Here is a 17,622-nt window from a genome sequence, read left to right as displayed (position 1 = left end):
ATATACATACCTCAATGAAAAAACAAGAATGTTGAAAATTTTTGATTGATTTGGCCCCAAACTATGTGAATTAAGCAACCTGTTAATAACCATATATAGTAAGTACTTATTTAGTGTGTGTGTGTGTTAGTTAATTAATCAAAAAGCTCCGTTCAGACTTGCAAGACTTGGACGGAGTAGGGAACTTGTATGGATGTAGAACCGGTTGGACACACCTCCTACCAAAAAAATGCAGCAGAAAATATTGAAGGATTTTCGAGTACAATGACCGTTGATGGCAAAACCAAAAAGCAAGACAGAAGATCAAACACAAAGCATTATGTAACTTATTTTGAAACGAATTTGTCCAAAATCCATTTCGGTTAGCAGTTTCCTTTAGTTCTAGCAACTAAATATATGTATTAAAACATTTTTGTGATTACAGATATTTGTCGTCAGTTCCAAGGTAATAGTAGGAAGCCCGTGCACATGACGCACATCATCCAGTCAGCCAGATCAGATCAGATGAAGCGTACTCCGTTGATAACGAATTGCCGTAGTTGGCAACATGCGATGCCATATATATACGTACGTACATATATATATATATTTAGCTAAACACAAATTCACTGATAAGCCTCGTTAAAAATAAATTGTAAATTCATCATGGTAACTGAACAATTTGAAACATCTTTTCTAGATAGGAATCCTTTTGTAAATGTGTAAATCTACTCTAACTTTGGTCAAACATATGTGTATATACATATATCCATGGAAATGGAATTGATCACAATTATCTTTCGAGTCTTATCGCTTTCGCTTTGAAGAGTGTTTAATTAGTTCGAGTTGTGCTTGACATTGATAATGAAAGTGAGCGAAAAGGAATTATAAAATATAAATCATCATCATCAACAAATATGACGACCTTGATAACCCAACCATAATACCTATGTATATATGTATATGTCTACTTTCATGACGGGGGGCGGGATCAAGCACTCGGCAACAGCATTTATTCTTCTCGTTTTTAAATCGTTTTGATGTTCTATACCTTTTAGTGACAAATAGCATATTAACTTTAGCTAGACGTCTAAACACACAATTGCCAAAGTATATATTCCTGATTCTATCACAAACAACTTAGAACTAAGTCTCCAAATCTTTACTTTCTAATTGAACCCCCAGACAAAACTGATCCACGAATGTTTTTCTTTGCGCTTATCATAAATTTAGGGCTATTAATGGTAAGGGTATTTATAATACGACATTTTAAGCCAATTTCGTTCCAGCAATAAGAGACAACAATTCTCGCATAATTAAAGAGGGCCCAGAAGACTGGATAGGGAAACATTTACTTTTTTGCTTATGCCATTTCTAACCAGTTTTGTTCGATCGAGAAGATTGAACCGAAAACTTGATTATTTGCCTGTCTGTCTGTTTTTTTGTTTTCTCTCTTTTATATTTTTTCGAAATTTAAAAAAAGTCAATAGAGAGAATTTATGTGCCCAACACTTGACTACATAATTCTGCGTACACGCACAGCAAAAAAATCATGGGAAATCTGTTTAAACCATATATCATTGTCAAAAGTAAATCGAAGTTTTGGCATTGCTGATGGAAATATGTTTGAAGAAATTGAATTTAAAACCGAGTCCAATTCAATTGGAAACGATTGACATAACAATATGAATAAGGATTAGTTTCGGATTCGAAACTCTCTGGCTTAGTTCTAAACACGTTTTAAACACTTTTTTATTTGACTTTCTTAGTAACGATTTAAACTTTAAATTAAAGGTTCAAGTTCATTAGAAATCTCTACCAAGTTTAAAGTGCTCTGAACACCTGGAATATGTTGAAATCTTTTCACTATTCAATTTTGTTTTATTGTGGATGATTCAACTATTTGATAAACTTTTCTTAGCACGACAATTTACTTTGAGCCTAATCGTAATCTGAAAGGATTATGATTCGATATAGTTCTAGCAATAAAACGTAATCATTATTTTTACAACATTTTGACTTATGACTTACGACAGCTATCTAGACATAGTTCAAATTAACCTGACAATTATTTTCCGTATTCCACTTTAATTATAATTTAATTTTATTGATATTAATGTTAAGCTTGATTTATCTGCTGTTTTAGCTACAATTTTTCGAAAAATTACAAAATATAGTAAATAATTTACATAATAATTAATTTAGAAGATTTCTATATACATACATATATTGCATCTTTGTGTCAGCTATTCCGAGCACCTTTTTTTTCTTTGTTTTCGTTGTGTATTTTGTATGAGATAATTTACGCTTGCGGCCGATTGGCCAGATTTCAGGGCTCGTCTGTTTGCAGTTACCGCAATCGTGATAAAAATTCAAACTTATATATGTAGTTATATGTATAAAGCAAAGCCGATCTTTTAACCGCGTGTGAGTGTGTGTGTGGGTGAAAAAGAGAGCGGCACACGCGCCAAAGAGTCCAGTTGAGCGGGGGGCATATAGGCAAAGAGTATGAATTATTTTACACAACTCGATCAGGTACATACATACTTATGTAGTAGATATATATAAACCATATTGAGGTATATAGCATTCAAATTGGACACTTGTGTGCCGCTGTCACCGATTTACTTTGGCTCTCTCTCGCCATCTTTGCCAACTGGGCAATTTTTTTTTCTTTTTGTATTGTTTTTCTCAATTTTTTAGGGCCACGAGCATTGAAATTGTATATGTATTTGTGTGTGTGTGTGTGTGTGAGGGATAGTGTGTATATACGACTAGTTGATGATGATGCCTATAATAAAAAACACAACATATTTTGTGGCCCCTAAAAGTATGCTAGAGTTAGCCAAAAACGTTCTTAGGGCTAAGAAAATTGGTTCAAAAGAAATTTAAGTATCTAGAATTTGCCCAAGCAATGAATTATGTTTATTATATTATGTTTCACTTAAATTTTTCAGTAATTATGCAGGAGTTGAACCTTCAATTTAAGGACTCACTTTGTTAGGAGAAAATTAAACAAAAAATCAGCTTGATAAAGAACGAAATGATTAAGCTAGACGGAGTTCAGTTCAGTCAATCTAAAAAACTTGGCCAAGTTAGATATACTTTTTGGATTATTGGATAGCAATTGTGTCTACCCCACAAGAATCGATATACAAGTGAAGAGCAAAAACACAAAAAATGTAAAAGCTAAGCAAAAAAAAGAAAAAAAACGCAAACACATACTCTCTAGGTACACAAATATATACATATATATATATAAGTAGATATATATACATACATACATACATATATATGTATGTATATATATTTATGTATATAGGCCCAGTGAGTATAGTTCTTTCCAAATGTGCTTGAAAGTTGAGAGCCACACGTGTCGCTTTTTTTGAAAATAAATCTGCCTAGCAAAGGAATTTCAAAGTCTGATCTAGTGAGGTGGGCAACTTTAACAAGTCTACTGTAATACCCTGTCCAGGAAGATAGAGTAGTTGCCATTAACCTTGAAAATAACTTCTAGTATATAGTCGCAGGGGGTCTGGGGACTATCTATCGTATCTCTTGAGTGTGTGTGCGTGTGTGTTGGTACGTTTTTTAGGAATATATCTATTGGAATGATAGTCGGGAAAAAACAAAAACAAAATAAAAGAGAATTTCTATTTTTGAATGCCAAAGCTCGACAGTGAAAACAACAAGACCTTGAAGGAATACATACCAACAATACGAAACATGAACAAATAAATGTACAAAAAAATCATTTCTTGAGCAAAAATGAATTCTACGTAAGCAAAATATAATAAATAAATCAAATTCTCCCACGTTTTTATTTTATTTTTTTTTTTTTTATGCCTTGTGTCCATAAATATTTCTATAAATAATCCTTAATGAGAGAAATTATATTTTATTCGAGTTCAGAAGTAAAGTGTCTGTAATTGTAAGTTAATTTTGGGGTTTTTAATATTTGAAACAAGGCTGTAAAGAGAGAGAGAGAGAGAGAAATCCTCTCGTTAAGGGTAATTAGCATATAATTGTTTTACCATTATATCCTTTTGGGATAATCCCATTAGCCCAATACAAATTGAGCATTAACCCCTAATAAAAACAGAGAGTGACGGAGAGAGAGAAATGGAAAATACGCTACCAGAGACAAAGTCAACAGAACGAACACCTAAATTATGTTAATGGATCGTAAAAATTCCATTAGTGTCTGAAAAAAGTTTTTGCAAATGAAAAATGAACGGGTCCGTCTGTCTTTTCTTCCCCCCCCACACCCCCACGTCAAAAATGACTTGCCCGAATTGGTAGAAACGGAAAAATCGCTTAATGTTATCAATTTGTCGGTTCCTGTGTGACTATATAGAAAGAGAGAAAGACAGAGAGAGAGAGAGAGAGAGAGAGAGGGGGGAGATAGCCAAACTCATGTTATATATACCTAGAGACTACAACTCCTACGACTCTAGGCTCTAGCCTGATAGCCATCACATGGGCCTGTCAAGACCAAAAAGTTGTTTGTCCACTCTGCGTTTATGTTTTCTTTTTTTTTTTTTTTTGTTTTGTCGGTTTTTGTTACTTTTTATTCTGGTATCTGTTTATCTGCTATCTGCACCTGATGACAGGTAGCGCATATTATGTATTTGCACAATAAATTTTTTTGTCAGTCGATGATACCCATTAATTGTGTCTTTAGATGGGCATATAGATGCATACATACGTAATTTTGTTAAGCCAAAGGTCAATATGGGAAATCCCTTCGTTATCTCTTGATGATAAATCTGATAAGGCAACTTGATGTCAATTTTTCACTTCATTTTTTGCTATAGGGTAAGATAAAGTCTGTGTGATCTTTGTTCTATTCCTTGTTACCTAACTAAACTACAACCATGAGCCGGAAATATATTCGTATGTATCTGTTTACATATATATATATATGAGTGTATTTGTACAATTATCTTTTGATATTTTTGGAAGACTTGCTAAAAGAATGGACAAACAAAGAATGGAATCGAATCTCTTCAATTGAATTCAGAATGGAAATGAAAATGAGATACATATACTGATAGTGGGAATAGAGGGGATGGTGGGATGGTGGGGTGGTGGGGTGGTGGGGTGGTTGGTGGGTGTGTACGGGTTATTCGCTCACATGGCCGGACATCGGCTGATGGCTGACGTCAATGAAAATTATATAGATAGATAGATAAAGCTCAGCAGAGTCTCCTTTCTGATATTATGATGAATCAATTCTAGCTTCTATATATCAACAATTCAATTGGCAAAGACATTGAAAATTTATGTGCGGAAAGAGATAAGAAGATATGCCAAAGTTGTTGAAATTTCTTGCACACTTTAGTGGTTTTTGAAATTCAGTTTTTATAGGAGTCTAATTATCAAAAGGATTGAAAATATCCCAGACAATGGGCATCTGAAAAGTCATAGGAGCCTCTTGAAAAGTTTGTAAAGTCTTGAAATTAAAGTTTTCTTAACAAATAGACAACTTGAAGAAGGGCTTAGAAAAACTCCTTTGATTCGAAATTCAGACAGAGATTGCATAACTTTGGCAATTCTTTCCAATTTTTTGTTTTTTTTTTTTTTTTTTGTTGCTGCTTATGTAAAATCGAACCATGTGCCTGGCCCCTGCCCTGTGAAATGTTTTGGATGAATGGAAATGGAAATGGTAATGCAGTGACTTAGTTTACAATCACCTCGACATAGTTGAATGACAATCAGTACGGAATGTTTCGTACTATGCGTAGTTGATGGCCTTTAATGTGAACGATCAATCGATCGATCGATCGATCGATTCCGCTCCCCCGCCATTCCTTTGACTACGTCACTTGAATGGAGGTTCCCTGTGGGGTTTGCGTTTTGCAATTTCACAAGAATACGTCATTGGACGCCACACGAAAAAATGCTCGTAAGGGACTCAAACTTACAATTAAGAATAACAAGGTGATAAATTTCCAGTTATTTTTAGTGTGCATACATTCGGTTTCGGGGTTTGTGAATTTGTTTGCTTTTTACACAAAAATATTTACAAAAATAAAGTTAGTGCCCAGAGGATCAGATGATGTGCACCTCGCGTTCGGTTATCAAGGTAAAAAACAAAAACAAAACGTTTCTTTTCAAAAAAAAACAAAAACAACAAAATTGTGAAAGATAAAGCTAAGGCAGCTGACTAACTATCTGACTGATCATGGGTGTAGTCCATAGAGGGGGGGGCAGAATGATTGATTATTGATTAGTTAAGATAAGATGACAAAATCAGAGGGTAAGTAATATTTGTTTGGACAATCAAAATGAGGGCAATTTCTTGGTTAACTTTAGGAAGCTCTCAGAGATTCTCTCTGATAAAATATTTATCAGAAAGTTCATTCAATAAGGACATTAACCATATTTCTATAGTCACACAAGTTAAATTCAGTTGTTTTATGTATAGAAATTGCACTGTTTATCAAGAAAGGCAACTAACTTGTCTGAATTAACGATAAAATGAACTTGTTTACGAGAATATTTTTCTTAGAAATTTGATCCCCTTTTGAGCACATTGATACGCCTCTTTCCAGATGACTGACTCCCCCTTTCCACCCCGCCCATCCAACACATACCCCATAATACATATATTGCGCATACGACGCGTGTGGTGATTGTTGAGAAAACAAAATGAAATTAAATAAAATGAAAAAAAAGCGACAAAAAATATGAAAAAGTGGGCCCGTTTCTAACGAACGCGCCTCCAAACACACGCACACACACACACACACACACACCTCTTGCATGTATATTATATACATACATTTATAGGTACATATATAAAGATATGTAGGCGTCCTTGATCGTGCTTCTCATATGTATAATGCTTTGGACTTGTTTACAACAATATTTTTATATGTAGTATATGAATAACTATGTAAATAGTTTTCTACCTCAGCTCGATTTACACTTTGCCGAGATAGCAACAACAAAAAAAAAAAAACAAGCCATAACAATAACAATAACAATAATTTGTTGTTGATTTCTTAAATTTAACTAATAGAACTTGCGGTTTGCTGCCCCTCCCCCCTCTACACACACTAACACACACACACATACTTACATGCACTGAGCAAAAAAATTGATCAATGTAATAGTAAAAATCATTTGTTGTTGTCGTTTGTGTAACCAAAAACCATTTCGGTTGAACCAGTAATCTTACCTAATGATATTGGGTTTCAGTTATCCTTCTGCAGGGCTAAGAAAAAGTCATTCTTGTATATATGCTTAATGCCACATACATAATTTCATTTATTCTATATTCTCTTTGATAGGATCTACATATGTACATAGGAAGTAATAAATTTCGTTATATTGCTTTCAGTGTATTAGTTTCTTTTTTTGCATTGTTTATCGACTTTATGACGCAGTCATATTTATCAGGTTGTTTTTTTGCACTTCTGGACAAGTGGCAGATTCAAAACAACAACAACAACGACAACACGTGCAATATGTTGACAATCATCATCATCATCATCATGATGGTCATCATCTTGTTTATTTCTTGCACTGAGTATTATTGTATTTATACATATATGTATAGAGAAAAAGTTGACTTCATTTAGTGAAATGGCAATTTATTTAGAAAAATTTTGACCTTGGGATAAAAGAAGTCAAAACATTAACATCCCAGATTCCAGATACTCTTTCGATGTCTTGTCAATGTCTTAAAGGTATGGGGAAGTAAATTATCCTTGGCCTAGTAGAGAGCCAAGGTTGCCATAGTGTCCACTGACCCACTCACTTACAATGCGAAACTCAACCTACAAACACACATGCATACATATGTTTATATGTATATGTATGTATGTGTAGCTATCCACTAGTACGTTGACATTGTAAATATATGCTCAAACGATCGGACGATCAACAAGTTGTAGGAGAGAAAGAAGCAGTGAATGAAATAATAAAGAATGAAGAGGAAGCCGCCCCTCTACCCCACTTCCTGCCCATTACCCCAACCAGTTTCATGAGATTTCCAGCTACCTCTACCCACTTAAAGAGCCCAAGAGAGACAACGAGTGTAAAAGAGTGTAATAAGGAAAGAGAGATACTCGATAGTTCGTCGATTGTAAGAGAAACCATGTAACATACTCTTAGCCTTATATCTCTTAAATTACAACATAAACGAGTTAAAATGCGAAATGGGGGCAATACCTAGACAGCAAGACAACGAAAAAGTACCAGGAAATCGGATTTACAAATTAACAAATTTGGGAAATTACTTACTCTTATCTGTTATCTGTCTATAATGATGATCATGGTGATGATGCCGATGATGATGTCAATTGCATCAGCTCTCTAATTAAAAAGGTTTTTCTTACAGATTGTTTTCAATACAATCTACAAATGGAATCTATATGTAGTTTGGGGATTCGTAAAAAATAAGCACGTCATGTCCCAATAATACTAAGTATAAGCTTGCTACATATGCACATATTTGTTTTGTTAATAAACATCATAATAAATTACTAATGTTACCCAACTATGAAATGTGCCGAAAACTATTAAATTTACTATAATTTCTTGAAAAATTTGACATTTCCAAAATTTGTTTATTATAATTAGTAATTCAACTGATTACGTGCAGTTAAAACATTGTCATTACAATCAGATTATAAAACTACAACAAATCGATGAAAAATGACTTTACAAATATTGAAATCTACCAGGAAGATGATTGTGGTTTGATTAAAAGCTGTAAATATGAATAAATCATATCATAAAGTAATAATTTTCCGTAAATTTTCAACAGACTACATCTGATAAGATTTTTCAAGCATCCAAAACTGAATTTGAAACATTTAAACGTATTTTGTATGGATAATTTTTACATATTTTATTGTATACCAACATTATTTTGGAATACCCTTTTTCTTAAGTGTATTGTCAAGGAAAACGTACGTACATATGTGCGTCATACATATAGTTTGACATATAACTGACACATGCTAGATTTGGAAAGATTTTGTAGTGAAAAGTACATAACATTCTAAATATGTAGTTGAACGCCTTGAAAAAACGATAATTAGATAAACGTAGGTAGTTTACAAACATTTTCGGGGCTGAATTAATGATTTCTTAATGTTTTAGTAAACCAGTTGAGAATTATAAGTGCAACATTTAGTAAAACACCATAAATCTATGCGGGTATTTGTGTATGTGTTTGCCTACCTTAGGAAAATTGTGGGTAAACAAAGTAAAAGAAGAAAACCCAAAAACCAGAATCATTCTTCCAAAAATCCCGCAATATGTCAAGACAATACAAACCAAAAAAAAAAAACCAGCCACAAAAAAATAAAGTAAAAGTGTGCGAAAAAATTGAACCGAAAATAATTGTCGGAAATTTGTTGTGTTCTTTTTTTTTAGTTTCGGTTTCTTTTTCGTTTCGTTCTTTATTTTGCACAAATTTTGTATGTTTTTTTTGTTGTTGTTATTTTTTGGCTGGCACCGGCATCCAAATAAGTACGCACTACACAACATAAAGATATAGGTATGCTACACACACACAAACACACACACACGTATTGTATGTATGTTGTTGTTGCAGAAGGAGCTCTTGCTTGGGGGATCATGGCGCTCTTAAGCAAAATGGCCGACCAAACGAGCGGGAGTAACAGAAAACGGTAAATATGCTCGCACTCTCGCTTGCGCACTCTCTCTCTCTCACTCTCTCTGTTCATTCGGTTGTTCGTCATTCGTATCGTCATCATCACGATCGTACGACTGGGCAGCTCCCTATACATACATCAGGGGTAGGCACAAAGAGAGCCAGCTTAAACTGTCAATGTATGCGTGCGCTTGCTTGTGTGCGTAAGCTGCTCTACACTGCGCGAATCGTATGAGTATGCCAAGCGGAATTTTCCAACAACCCTTTTTTACCCAATCGCCTTAAAAAACAAAGTACAGTCATAAGTCTTGGGTTCCTTTTACCTAAATGTCATAAAAATGAATGCATATTTTGTATTGACTATTATATATATTTTGCATACTATACATATATGTGCATACATGTATATCTTGCATTTATATTACATTATGCATGTTCGCTTATATTATAATATACTTTTTACCCTATAGGGACAAAACTATAAATAATGGCAAAATATTTTTAAAGTTGCCATGTACGAAAGTGAAGCATTAATTTTTCTGCGTGTAGCTGCGTAACAAAGCGACATAGTACTGCTTTCGTCAAAAGTCTGTGCGACACAGACGGCCACACGAGCAATTGCCGAGCAAAAGTGCCCGCACGGGCTATGGGCGCCTACCTCTGCTATACATAGAGGCTGGCATAGGTGGGACAGGAATTCAGTTCTTGCAGAGACTCTGTGCCATCTGGACGTGCATGCGGGTTTAACTAACAGAAATACAGAATCAAGAAAATATATTGAACGCCAAATAAAAAGTATACGAGCAACACCTTTGCTACCATTTTCATTTACTTTTTTTTCTCGTTGTTGCCATTAAGTTGTTTATTCCTTGTATAAGAATTAAATATATACAAAGTATAAAAAAAAAAACAAAACAAAGTGCAAAACCTTTGTAAAAGAAACTAAAGAGGTTTTTTATGAACTGTGTGTGAGTGTGTGTGTGTCTCTGTGTTTGAAGGTGGTGCGTGAGTGTAAAGAAGAAACGCGTGCCGGAAAATTGTAGAAAGCACTTTTTCCTTCCATTCATCCTCCGAAAAAGAACATAAATATCTTGAACAAAATGACAACCAAAATGGCAATTAATGCTAAGGTTTGTATAAATTCAATACATACATAAGTATATAATAAATTATTTATGAATGTGCAAATTTTGTTGTCGCATATTAAGTTTCTATTTATTTATTTTTTTTTTTTTTTGGTTTTAATAATAAGCATAGCAACAAACGAACCAAATTTTTGTTTATCAATTAAGAAATCCAGACGAGTCGAGCTGATATGCACACATACATATACATATATAAAGTATATAGTATGATTTTTGTAGAGACTGACAAAAACAATGACAAGCGATTTGAATTTTGTCTCGCCAGAAGTAATTTATTAGAATATGTCAATAAATTATTCTCAACTAATTGAAGATCAATAGAAAAGAAAATTGTTAACAAAAATATTTCGTTTTCAAAGAAACTAAAACTATTATTAAATATTTTAAATTCCAAAACCTAAGTTTTAAGCCTAATGAGTTTAAACAATTTTAAATCAATTTAATATATTGAAAAACTACAAAAATTATAAATCTTTATACAACCAAAATGAAAGGTTTTAGAAAATATTAAAACACATAAAAAGTTTTTTTTTTATTTTTTAAGTTTATTTAATTCTGTCCTTAATCAATAGGCAAGTTAAAAATATTTGAAATCCAAAAACTTCAGTTCAATAAAAATAATAAATGTGAATATTAAATATTTTATTAAAATTTCAAAATAAAACTTAAAATTCAATACTTTTATTAGACCCAAAATTAAAGACTAATTAATTTGAATAACTTATTTTTTGATAGCCTTTGAATAGAATATTACAAAGTTATATAGAAATATTTGTGAAAGTTTCTTTTTGATTTGTTTTATTTTTATCGGGCTTTTTATATGTTATTCAAAATACCAATTAATAAATCATTTCAGTCCCAACGCCCACGAGTCTGTCTGTCTGCAAAAAATTTATAAAAAAAGAATCTAATCTTTTTTTTGTCGTTCCTTCTTTTTGTTTTTTGTGGTTATTGCTGTTGTGATAATTGCGATTAATAAGTAGGTATTAGATGAAAATAGCCCTGTCGATCCCATAGCCAAAAATAGACGCGTTGATTTCAGTGCTCATTATTTTGAGAATTTATGAGCCAACTGTTGTGATAAGCGGCCCAAAAAACGTGAGTGGCGCATGCGTGGCCAGCAAAGGCAGTTTACTGATAACGATAAACCCCCGAGCAGACGAGGGCAGGGCTGGGCAGAGCAGACGTTTTGTCGTCGCTTGAGCAGACATGAGATCGTGTTGGCTTGGACTAGTTTTTATTTGTGTATACCCTTTAGCTATGATTTACACTAAGCATATTCAGTTGTATGTTTAATACATTTTTGGGCAAATTATAATTATAATTAAGTTCAATGCAATGTTGATGAAAACCCCTTTAAAATCCAAATAATAACTAAGAAAATATACCAATTGATCTCGATTACTAAGTTTGAGGGGGTTTACAATAATTTGAACATCTTGAATGATTAAGTGGTACATTCTAGTCGACTTCTACTTCAACTCATTCTATAAGAAATAGTTTTGATTTTTTGTATTTAGTTGGAAATTGTGTGTGCGTGTGTGTTTTTTTGAGTTTTGTTTGTATCAGCTTTTATTTTGTGGCTGATGCAATTTGGTAGTCAATTAACAACAGATTTTCCGTTTTCATTTGGCTGACGAAAAGAAAACCTAAAGTTAGATCATATTCAGCATAAAATACTGAGGAAGATTATGTTCATTTTTGACCATCAAAGTTGATGGTCATTAATATGTATTATTTGTTTTCTTTTCATTTTTTTTTGTGAGGAATGCCTAACAGGTTACTGAACGAGGTCCATTTTTGGGTTGGAGGGGGTCGCGAGAGGGCTAATTTAGGCTAAGGAATTGCAAATTTTTTCTTTTTACGCAGACACTTTAAATTTTTCGGGTCTAAGTCTACATTATGCTAATTTGTTTCTATCTCTATCTCTCTCTAGGATATATTCCGTAATCAGCATAGATTAATACGTTTTATTGAACAATCGATACGTTTGTGTAGCAATCAATCGTTGAAGGCTGCCCAGAAGCAACAGCAGCAACAGAAATCGAATGCCGATTTCGAGATAACCACATCGATTAATACACAATACACAAATGCACCGGAACCGATTAAACATGATAAGGATTTGGGTGATCTATTTAAGGCCTCACAGTTGCAGGTGCGTTTGGCCTCACCACAGCAATTGCAGCCGAAACCCGATAATGATGAGGAGTTGGGTTTTGGTAAACTCTTCACCGATCACATGCTAAAGATCTATTATCACAAGAGTTTGGGTGGCTGGCAGAAGCCAGAGATAACGCCCCTAGAGAATTTGGTTATGCATCCAGCTGCCAAGGTTCTTCACTATGCCGTCGAGGTGAGTTACAAAAGGCAGAAAGAAGCCTTTTAAGACGAAAGATAATAGCATGCACTCCGTTTTCTTATAGCTATTCGAGGGCATGAAGGCTTATCGCGGTGTTGATGGTAAAATTCGGATTTTCCGCCCAGACATGAATATGAGTCGCATGAATTTGGCTGCCCAACGTTCAGGTTTACCCACATTTGAGGGTAAAGAGTTTATCAAATGTCTATCCAGATTGCTGACCATCGATTCCGAATGGGTGCCACACACAGACACAGCCAGTTTATATATACGACCCACTTTAATAGGCATTGATGTGAGTATAAAACTAAATTTGAATGGGGAAAACAAAAATCTATCTTTTGTTTTTGTTTATATAGCCCACTTTGGGTGTAGCTTCATCAGATTCAGCATTGCTGTATTCCATACTCAGCCCGGTGGGCAGTTACTTTAAGACTGGTTCAAATGGTGCTGTCTCCTTGCTGGCCGATCCCTCATATGTTCGTGCCTGGCCAGGTGGTGTGGGCAATCGTAAAATGGGTTCGAATTATGCACCAACGATTAATGTACAAAAGGAGGCCGCCGCTAAAGGATTGCAGCAAGTTCTATGGCTATATGGTGAGGATCATCAGCTAACAGAAGTCGGCACAATGAATATATTCATGTTCTATGTGAACGATCAAGGAGGTATGTTTATCTAAATATATATATATATATATTGGTCTCTTTATGGAAAGTAATCCTTATTTATCCATACAGAACAAGAACTGATTACTCCGCCATTGAATGGTCTCATCCTGCCAGGCATTACACGTGACTCCATATTGGCCATGAGCCGGCAATGGGGTAAATTTAAAGTACGCGAAGATCTCATTACCATGCCCATGGTGTGTGATCTCCTGAATCAGGGACGCGTAAGTACCAACAACAAATTGAACGATAACGATAACAATTTCTTTTAATATCGATCCTTTTTGCTTGGTTTTAGTTGTTGGAACTCTTCGGCGCTGGCACTGCCTGTGTGGTTAGTCCCATTAATCGCATCAATTACCTTGGTCAGGATCTATATATACCCACCATGGAGCAAGAGAAGCCAGTACATGAGCTTATAAGGGAAACGCTCACCGATATTCAATACGGAAAAGTTGATCATCCCTGGGGTGTGGTTATCGATTAATCAGATCCTACAACCTCAAACCTCCTCCCCCTCCCCTCTTATTGTGTATTAGTAGGCTATATCTATATAGTTCAAACAGAGTTACTGGGTGTTTTGCCAATTTGCTCGAATTTTTCATTCGTCTTTGTTTATGTGTTTGCATTTACGTACCTACATACTATACTATAATCATACTATACTACGCTACACTATATACATACATACATATAAACATATATGTGTTATTTGTGGATCGGGTCTGGTCTATCTATGTATATATACCTATACATATTAGTTAGCTACAACTTGAGAGTTATTATCTAATTTATTTACAAATTTTTCTTATAATCATTTTTTTTTTATCTCAATTTGAATATATATATGTATCTATATATTTTTATATCCGTTTCATGCGCTTTTACTTCCAAGCAGCATTCAAAATTTTAAATGTATAAAAAAAAAATCAAAAAAACAAAAAAATGAAACCAATTTGTAAGTAGGCTTAAAAAAGAAAAAACCACCAATCTTAACTATGGAACAAGTTTTTTTGAAAAACGTACCGGAGGCAAGTGCATTTATTAGTCTATAAGTCTTTTGCGTTTTGTCAGAGTTGAACGAACAGATAACTGAAGTTAATTTACCGATTGTTTGGAGGTAAGAGCAAGCTGTGACTAAAATTAAACTAAACTTAGTTTTACAAGACAATCCACAATAACTACACAAAAATACGTAAAAGATTATATAATTTGAATTATATATACATATATACCTAAGTACATCATATATAAATAAATTTTATATAGAAATCTAATAACTAAGCGAATAAAGAAACAACCAAAAACCAAACCGAATCGAATGCTTTATCTGTTGTTGTGGGTAATGAAAGGGGAAATGATTTTCATATTTTAACACAATAACAAAAAAAAAACCTAAAAATATATAGAATCATAATTAAGCCAAAGAACAAATTTAATTTTTAATTGGCCATAGACTTTTCCGTGTATATAGTTGAATAATTTGTCATATTTGTTTAATCAAATATTTCACTTGCGCCTAAAAGTAAACCATAAATTTTGAATTAAGTGACTGATGAAGGAAGGAGGCACGAAACTCATTGCGAGCTCAATGGCGGATCTAGGGATGGAAAATGGCTGAAGTTTGCCCTGAAAAGTATGCTGTGGAATTGAAATTTTGTTGGTAGTTAATCAGAAACTTTCTAAAAACAACATTTGCAGTAAATGTTTCAGGGGATTCTCACAAATCAATTGAATAGAGGGTAAATGTCTTTTATTTTCCATAGATTTGCCACTGTTGGAGCTTAATTTTATTCTCACAATAGTCGAACATCAGCTTATTCTGATAATGAACATCTAGTACTCAATTCCTCACATGCTCGGACATTTCTCGAACACTTTGCCGGGGAAAAATTTTATATCGTATTGTATTGTAGTGAATAAATGAACAAATAAAAAAATTAAATATGCATTCAGAAAATAAATGTGAGATATCGTATAAAAATGAATTAACTGCGGTCAGGACCACATCTGGAAATAATGCCGAGCAAACAACAACAATGACGGGCAATACACTACCGTTGGCTTGCTCAACGCCAGAAAGGAAGGATAAAGAAAGGAATTTGATCTTATCGCCGATAAGGCGACCCTTGTCGTATAATTCTATCAAAGGTAGGCGGCCCATAGATTCATATATTGTCCGCATGGCACGATTAAAGCCATCTAATGGCACTTATGTGGTGCCAAAGAAAGATCGACTTGAGGCGGCAATGAATTGTGATATTGATGATGATAAAAATACTGTACAAACCCAAGAATATGGTACACAAACAGTGGATGATGCCGAAATAAGTCGTAAACCAGCGCAAACGGATGCCAACACATCGACCAGTGACGATGATGTTACACCATATCTTGGAATTGTCTCAACTCCTGTTTCCATGCCACAAAAAGTTGATTCCACTACTCAAACCGAAATCGAAACGAAAACGGAAATCATTCCTGAGCAGCCAGAAAAGACCCATGACATTTATGTTGAAAGTGATTTAACTTTAACGCCATTTGATTCCGATGTGTTGTCATTTTCACAAAAATCAATGTGCATTTTGACCTAAGTTGGTTTTTGTTTTAGTTATCTTCTATATTTCTATATTTTGTTCTTGTCCTCGATTGCGTTAAAATTAAAACAAACTTTTGTGTTCAGTTTAAAAATTAGTATTATTTCTCCCTTAATCCAAATCAAACGAAAGTTCTAAAAAAATGAAAGTTCAAATGCATTTTCATTTAATTTTACTTTTCTTTATAGATTTCACTTTTTATTTGTTATAATTATTTCATTTTGCTTATTACAATTTAATGTAATTGCAATTCCCATTTTCATAATTATTTTGGTTTTACATTTTTTTTTTTTTTTTCAAATTTTGCGTTGCATAAAAATTCATTTTCGAAATTTTTCGTTATTCGTTTCGCCGTTTCCCTTGTTCTTATTTGTTTCTTTTATTAATATTAATTTTAATTATTGCTATTAAAAGATGGAATTTAAAAAGTGAAAATAGTAAAAATAAAAATTAAATCAAATCAATACGGATAAAACGGATAACAACTGTTTTTTTTTTTTTCTTTAAAATTAGCTATTTGCTTGACTTAAAACGTGCCCATCTGTTTGATTTAAATTTGATGTTTTTTTTATATAATTTGTTTTATAATTATTTTGTTTCATATATTAAACATTGATTTGTTATTTTAAACGCTGCTGTGCTGACTTTTGATGCTGTTTTGTTTTATTTGAATTTCAATAATAAAATTTTCGTTTCATTTATAGTTTTGTTTTTGTTTTAAATTCAAATCGAAAGGTACATTTTTCTCATATATATATATATTTATATATGTATTAGGTTTATATATTATTATATATGTATATATTTTAATTTTTGGTTGTTTCATTTTAGGCATTGATTTAAAGACTTTGTTTGAATGGTTTTTGTTGTTGTTGTTGTTGTACATACTCCTTCATATCGAGATCAACTAAAATCAGCAGCAATACATATATTATTTAGGTTTCTTTTTCCATTTGGGTTTATACACATTTATGTTACATATTACTTAACAATAACGCCAATGCCATTTAACAATAAACTTAATAAGCGTTTATCATTGTTGTTTCTGTTTTTGTTTCTTAATTTTGACTTAAAATGATAAAGATCACACAAAAAACCAGAGAAAATAATTCTTAAAATGAATTTTGATTTCAAAATCGTTTATCATCGTTTGTGTTCAAACACAAAAAAAAAAAGAGTTATATACTATAAATATATTGTTGGTTTTTTTCCATAACAAGAATTTGTTTTTTTTTT

At 33.2% G+C, this 17,622-nt stretch overlaps 1 protein-coding gene and 1 long non-coding RNA gene across 2 annotated transcripts; both read left to right on the top strand.

The window, feature by feature from the left end:
- Nucleotides 1-25: 25 nt before the first annotated feature.
- On the top strand, nt 26-615 carry LOC124460489. Its single transcript, XR_006954387.1, has 3 exons — nt 26-98; nt 157-361; nt 425-615. It is a non-coding gene; the product is annotated as an uncharacterized LOC124460489 (long non-coding RNA).
- A 9,698-nt stretch (nt 616-10,313) lies between these two features.
- On the top strand, nt 10,314-15,106 carry LOC6648340 (branched-chain-amino-acid aminotransferase, cytosolic). The gene is made up of 6 exons (XM_002071118.4): nt 10,314-10,743; nt 12,695-13,114; nt 13,185-13,415; nt 13,480-13,786; nt 13,859-14,013; nt 14,088-15,106. Exons 1-6 carry the CDS (start codon nt 10,714-10,716, stop codon nt 14,274-14,276), a joined length of 1,332 nt encoding a protein of 443 aa, XP_002071154.1. The 5' UTR covers nt 10,314-10,713; the 3' UTR covers nt 14,277-15,106.
- The last annotated feature ends 2,516 nt before the right edge of the window (nt 15,107-17,622 follow it).

This window comes from Drosophila willistoni, assembly GCF_018902025.1.
Source record: "Drosophila willistoni isolate 14030-0811.24 chromosome XL unlocalized genomic scaffold, UCI_dwil_1.1 Seg141, whole genome shotgun sequence".
NCBI classification, from domain to species: Eukaryota; Metazoa; Arthropoda; class Insecta; order Diptera; family Drosophilidae; genus Drosophila; species Drosophila willistoni.
Note: the sequence above shows the minus strand (reverse complement) of the source record. Positions and strands in the feature narration are given on the sequence as shown.

Bases quoted from the DNA above. Each gene is read 5' to 3' on its own strand.
- LOC6648340 (XM_002071118.4), top strand. From the start codon at position 10,714: ATGACAACCAAAATGGCAATTAATGCTAAG. The intron at 13,416-13,479 runs GTGAGTATAAAA...TTGTTTATATAG, and splicing joins CCACTTTAATAGGCATTGAT to CCCACTTTGGGTGTAGCTTC. The intron at 14,014-14,087 runs GTAAGTACCAAC...GCTTGGTTTTAG, and splicing joins ATCTCCTGAATCAGGGACGC to TTGTTGGAACTCTTCGGCGC.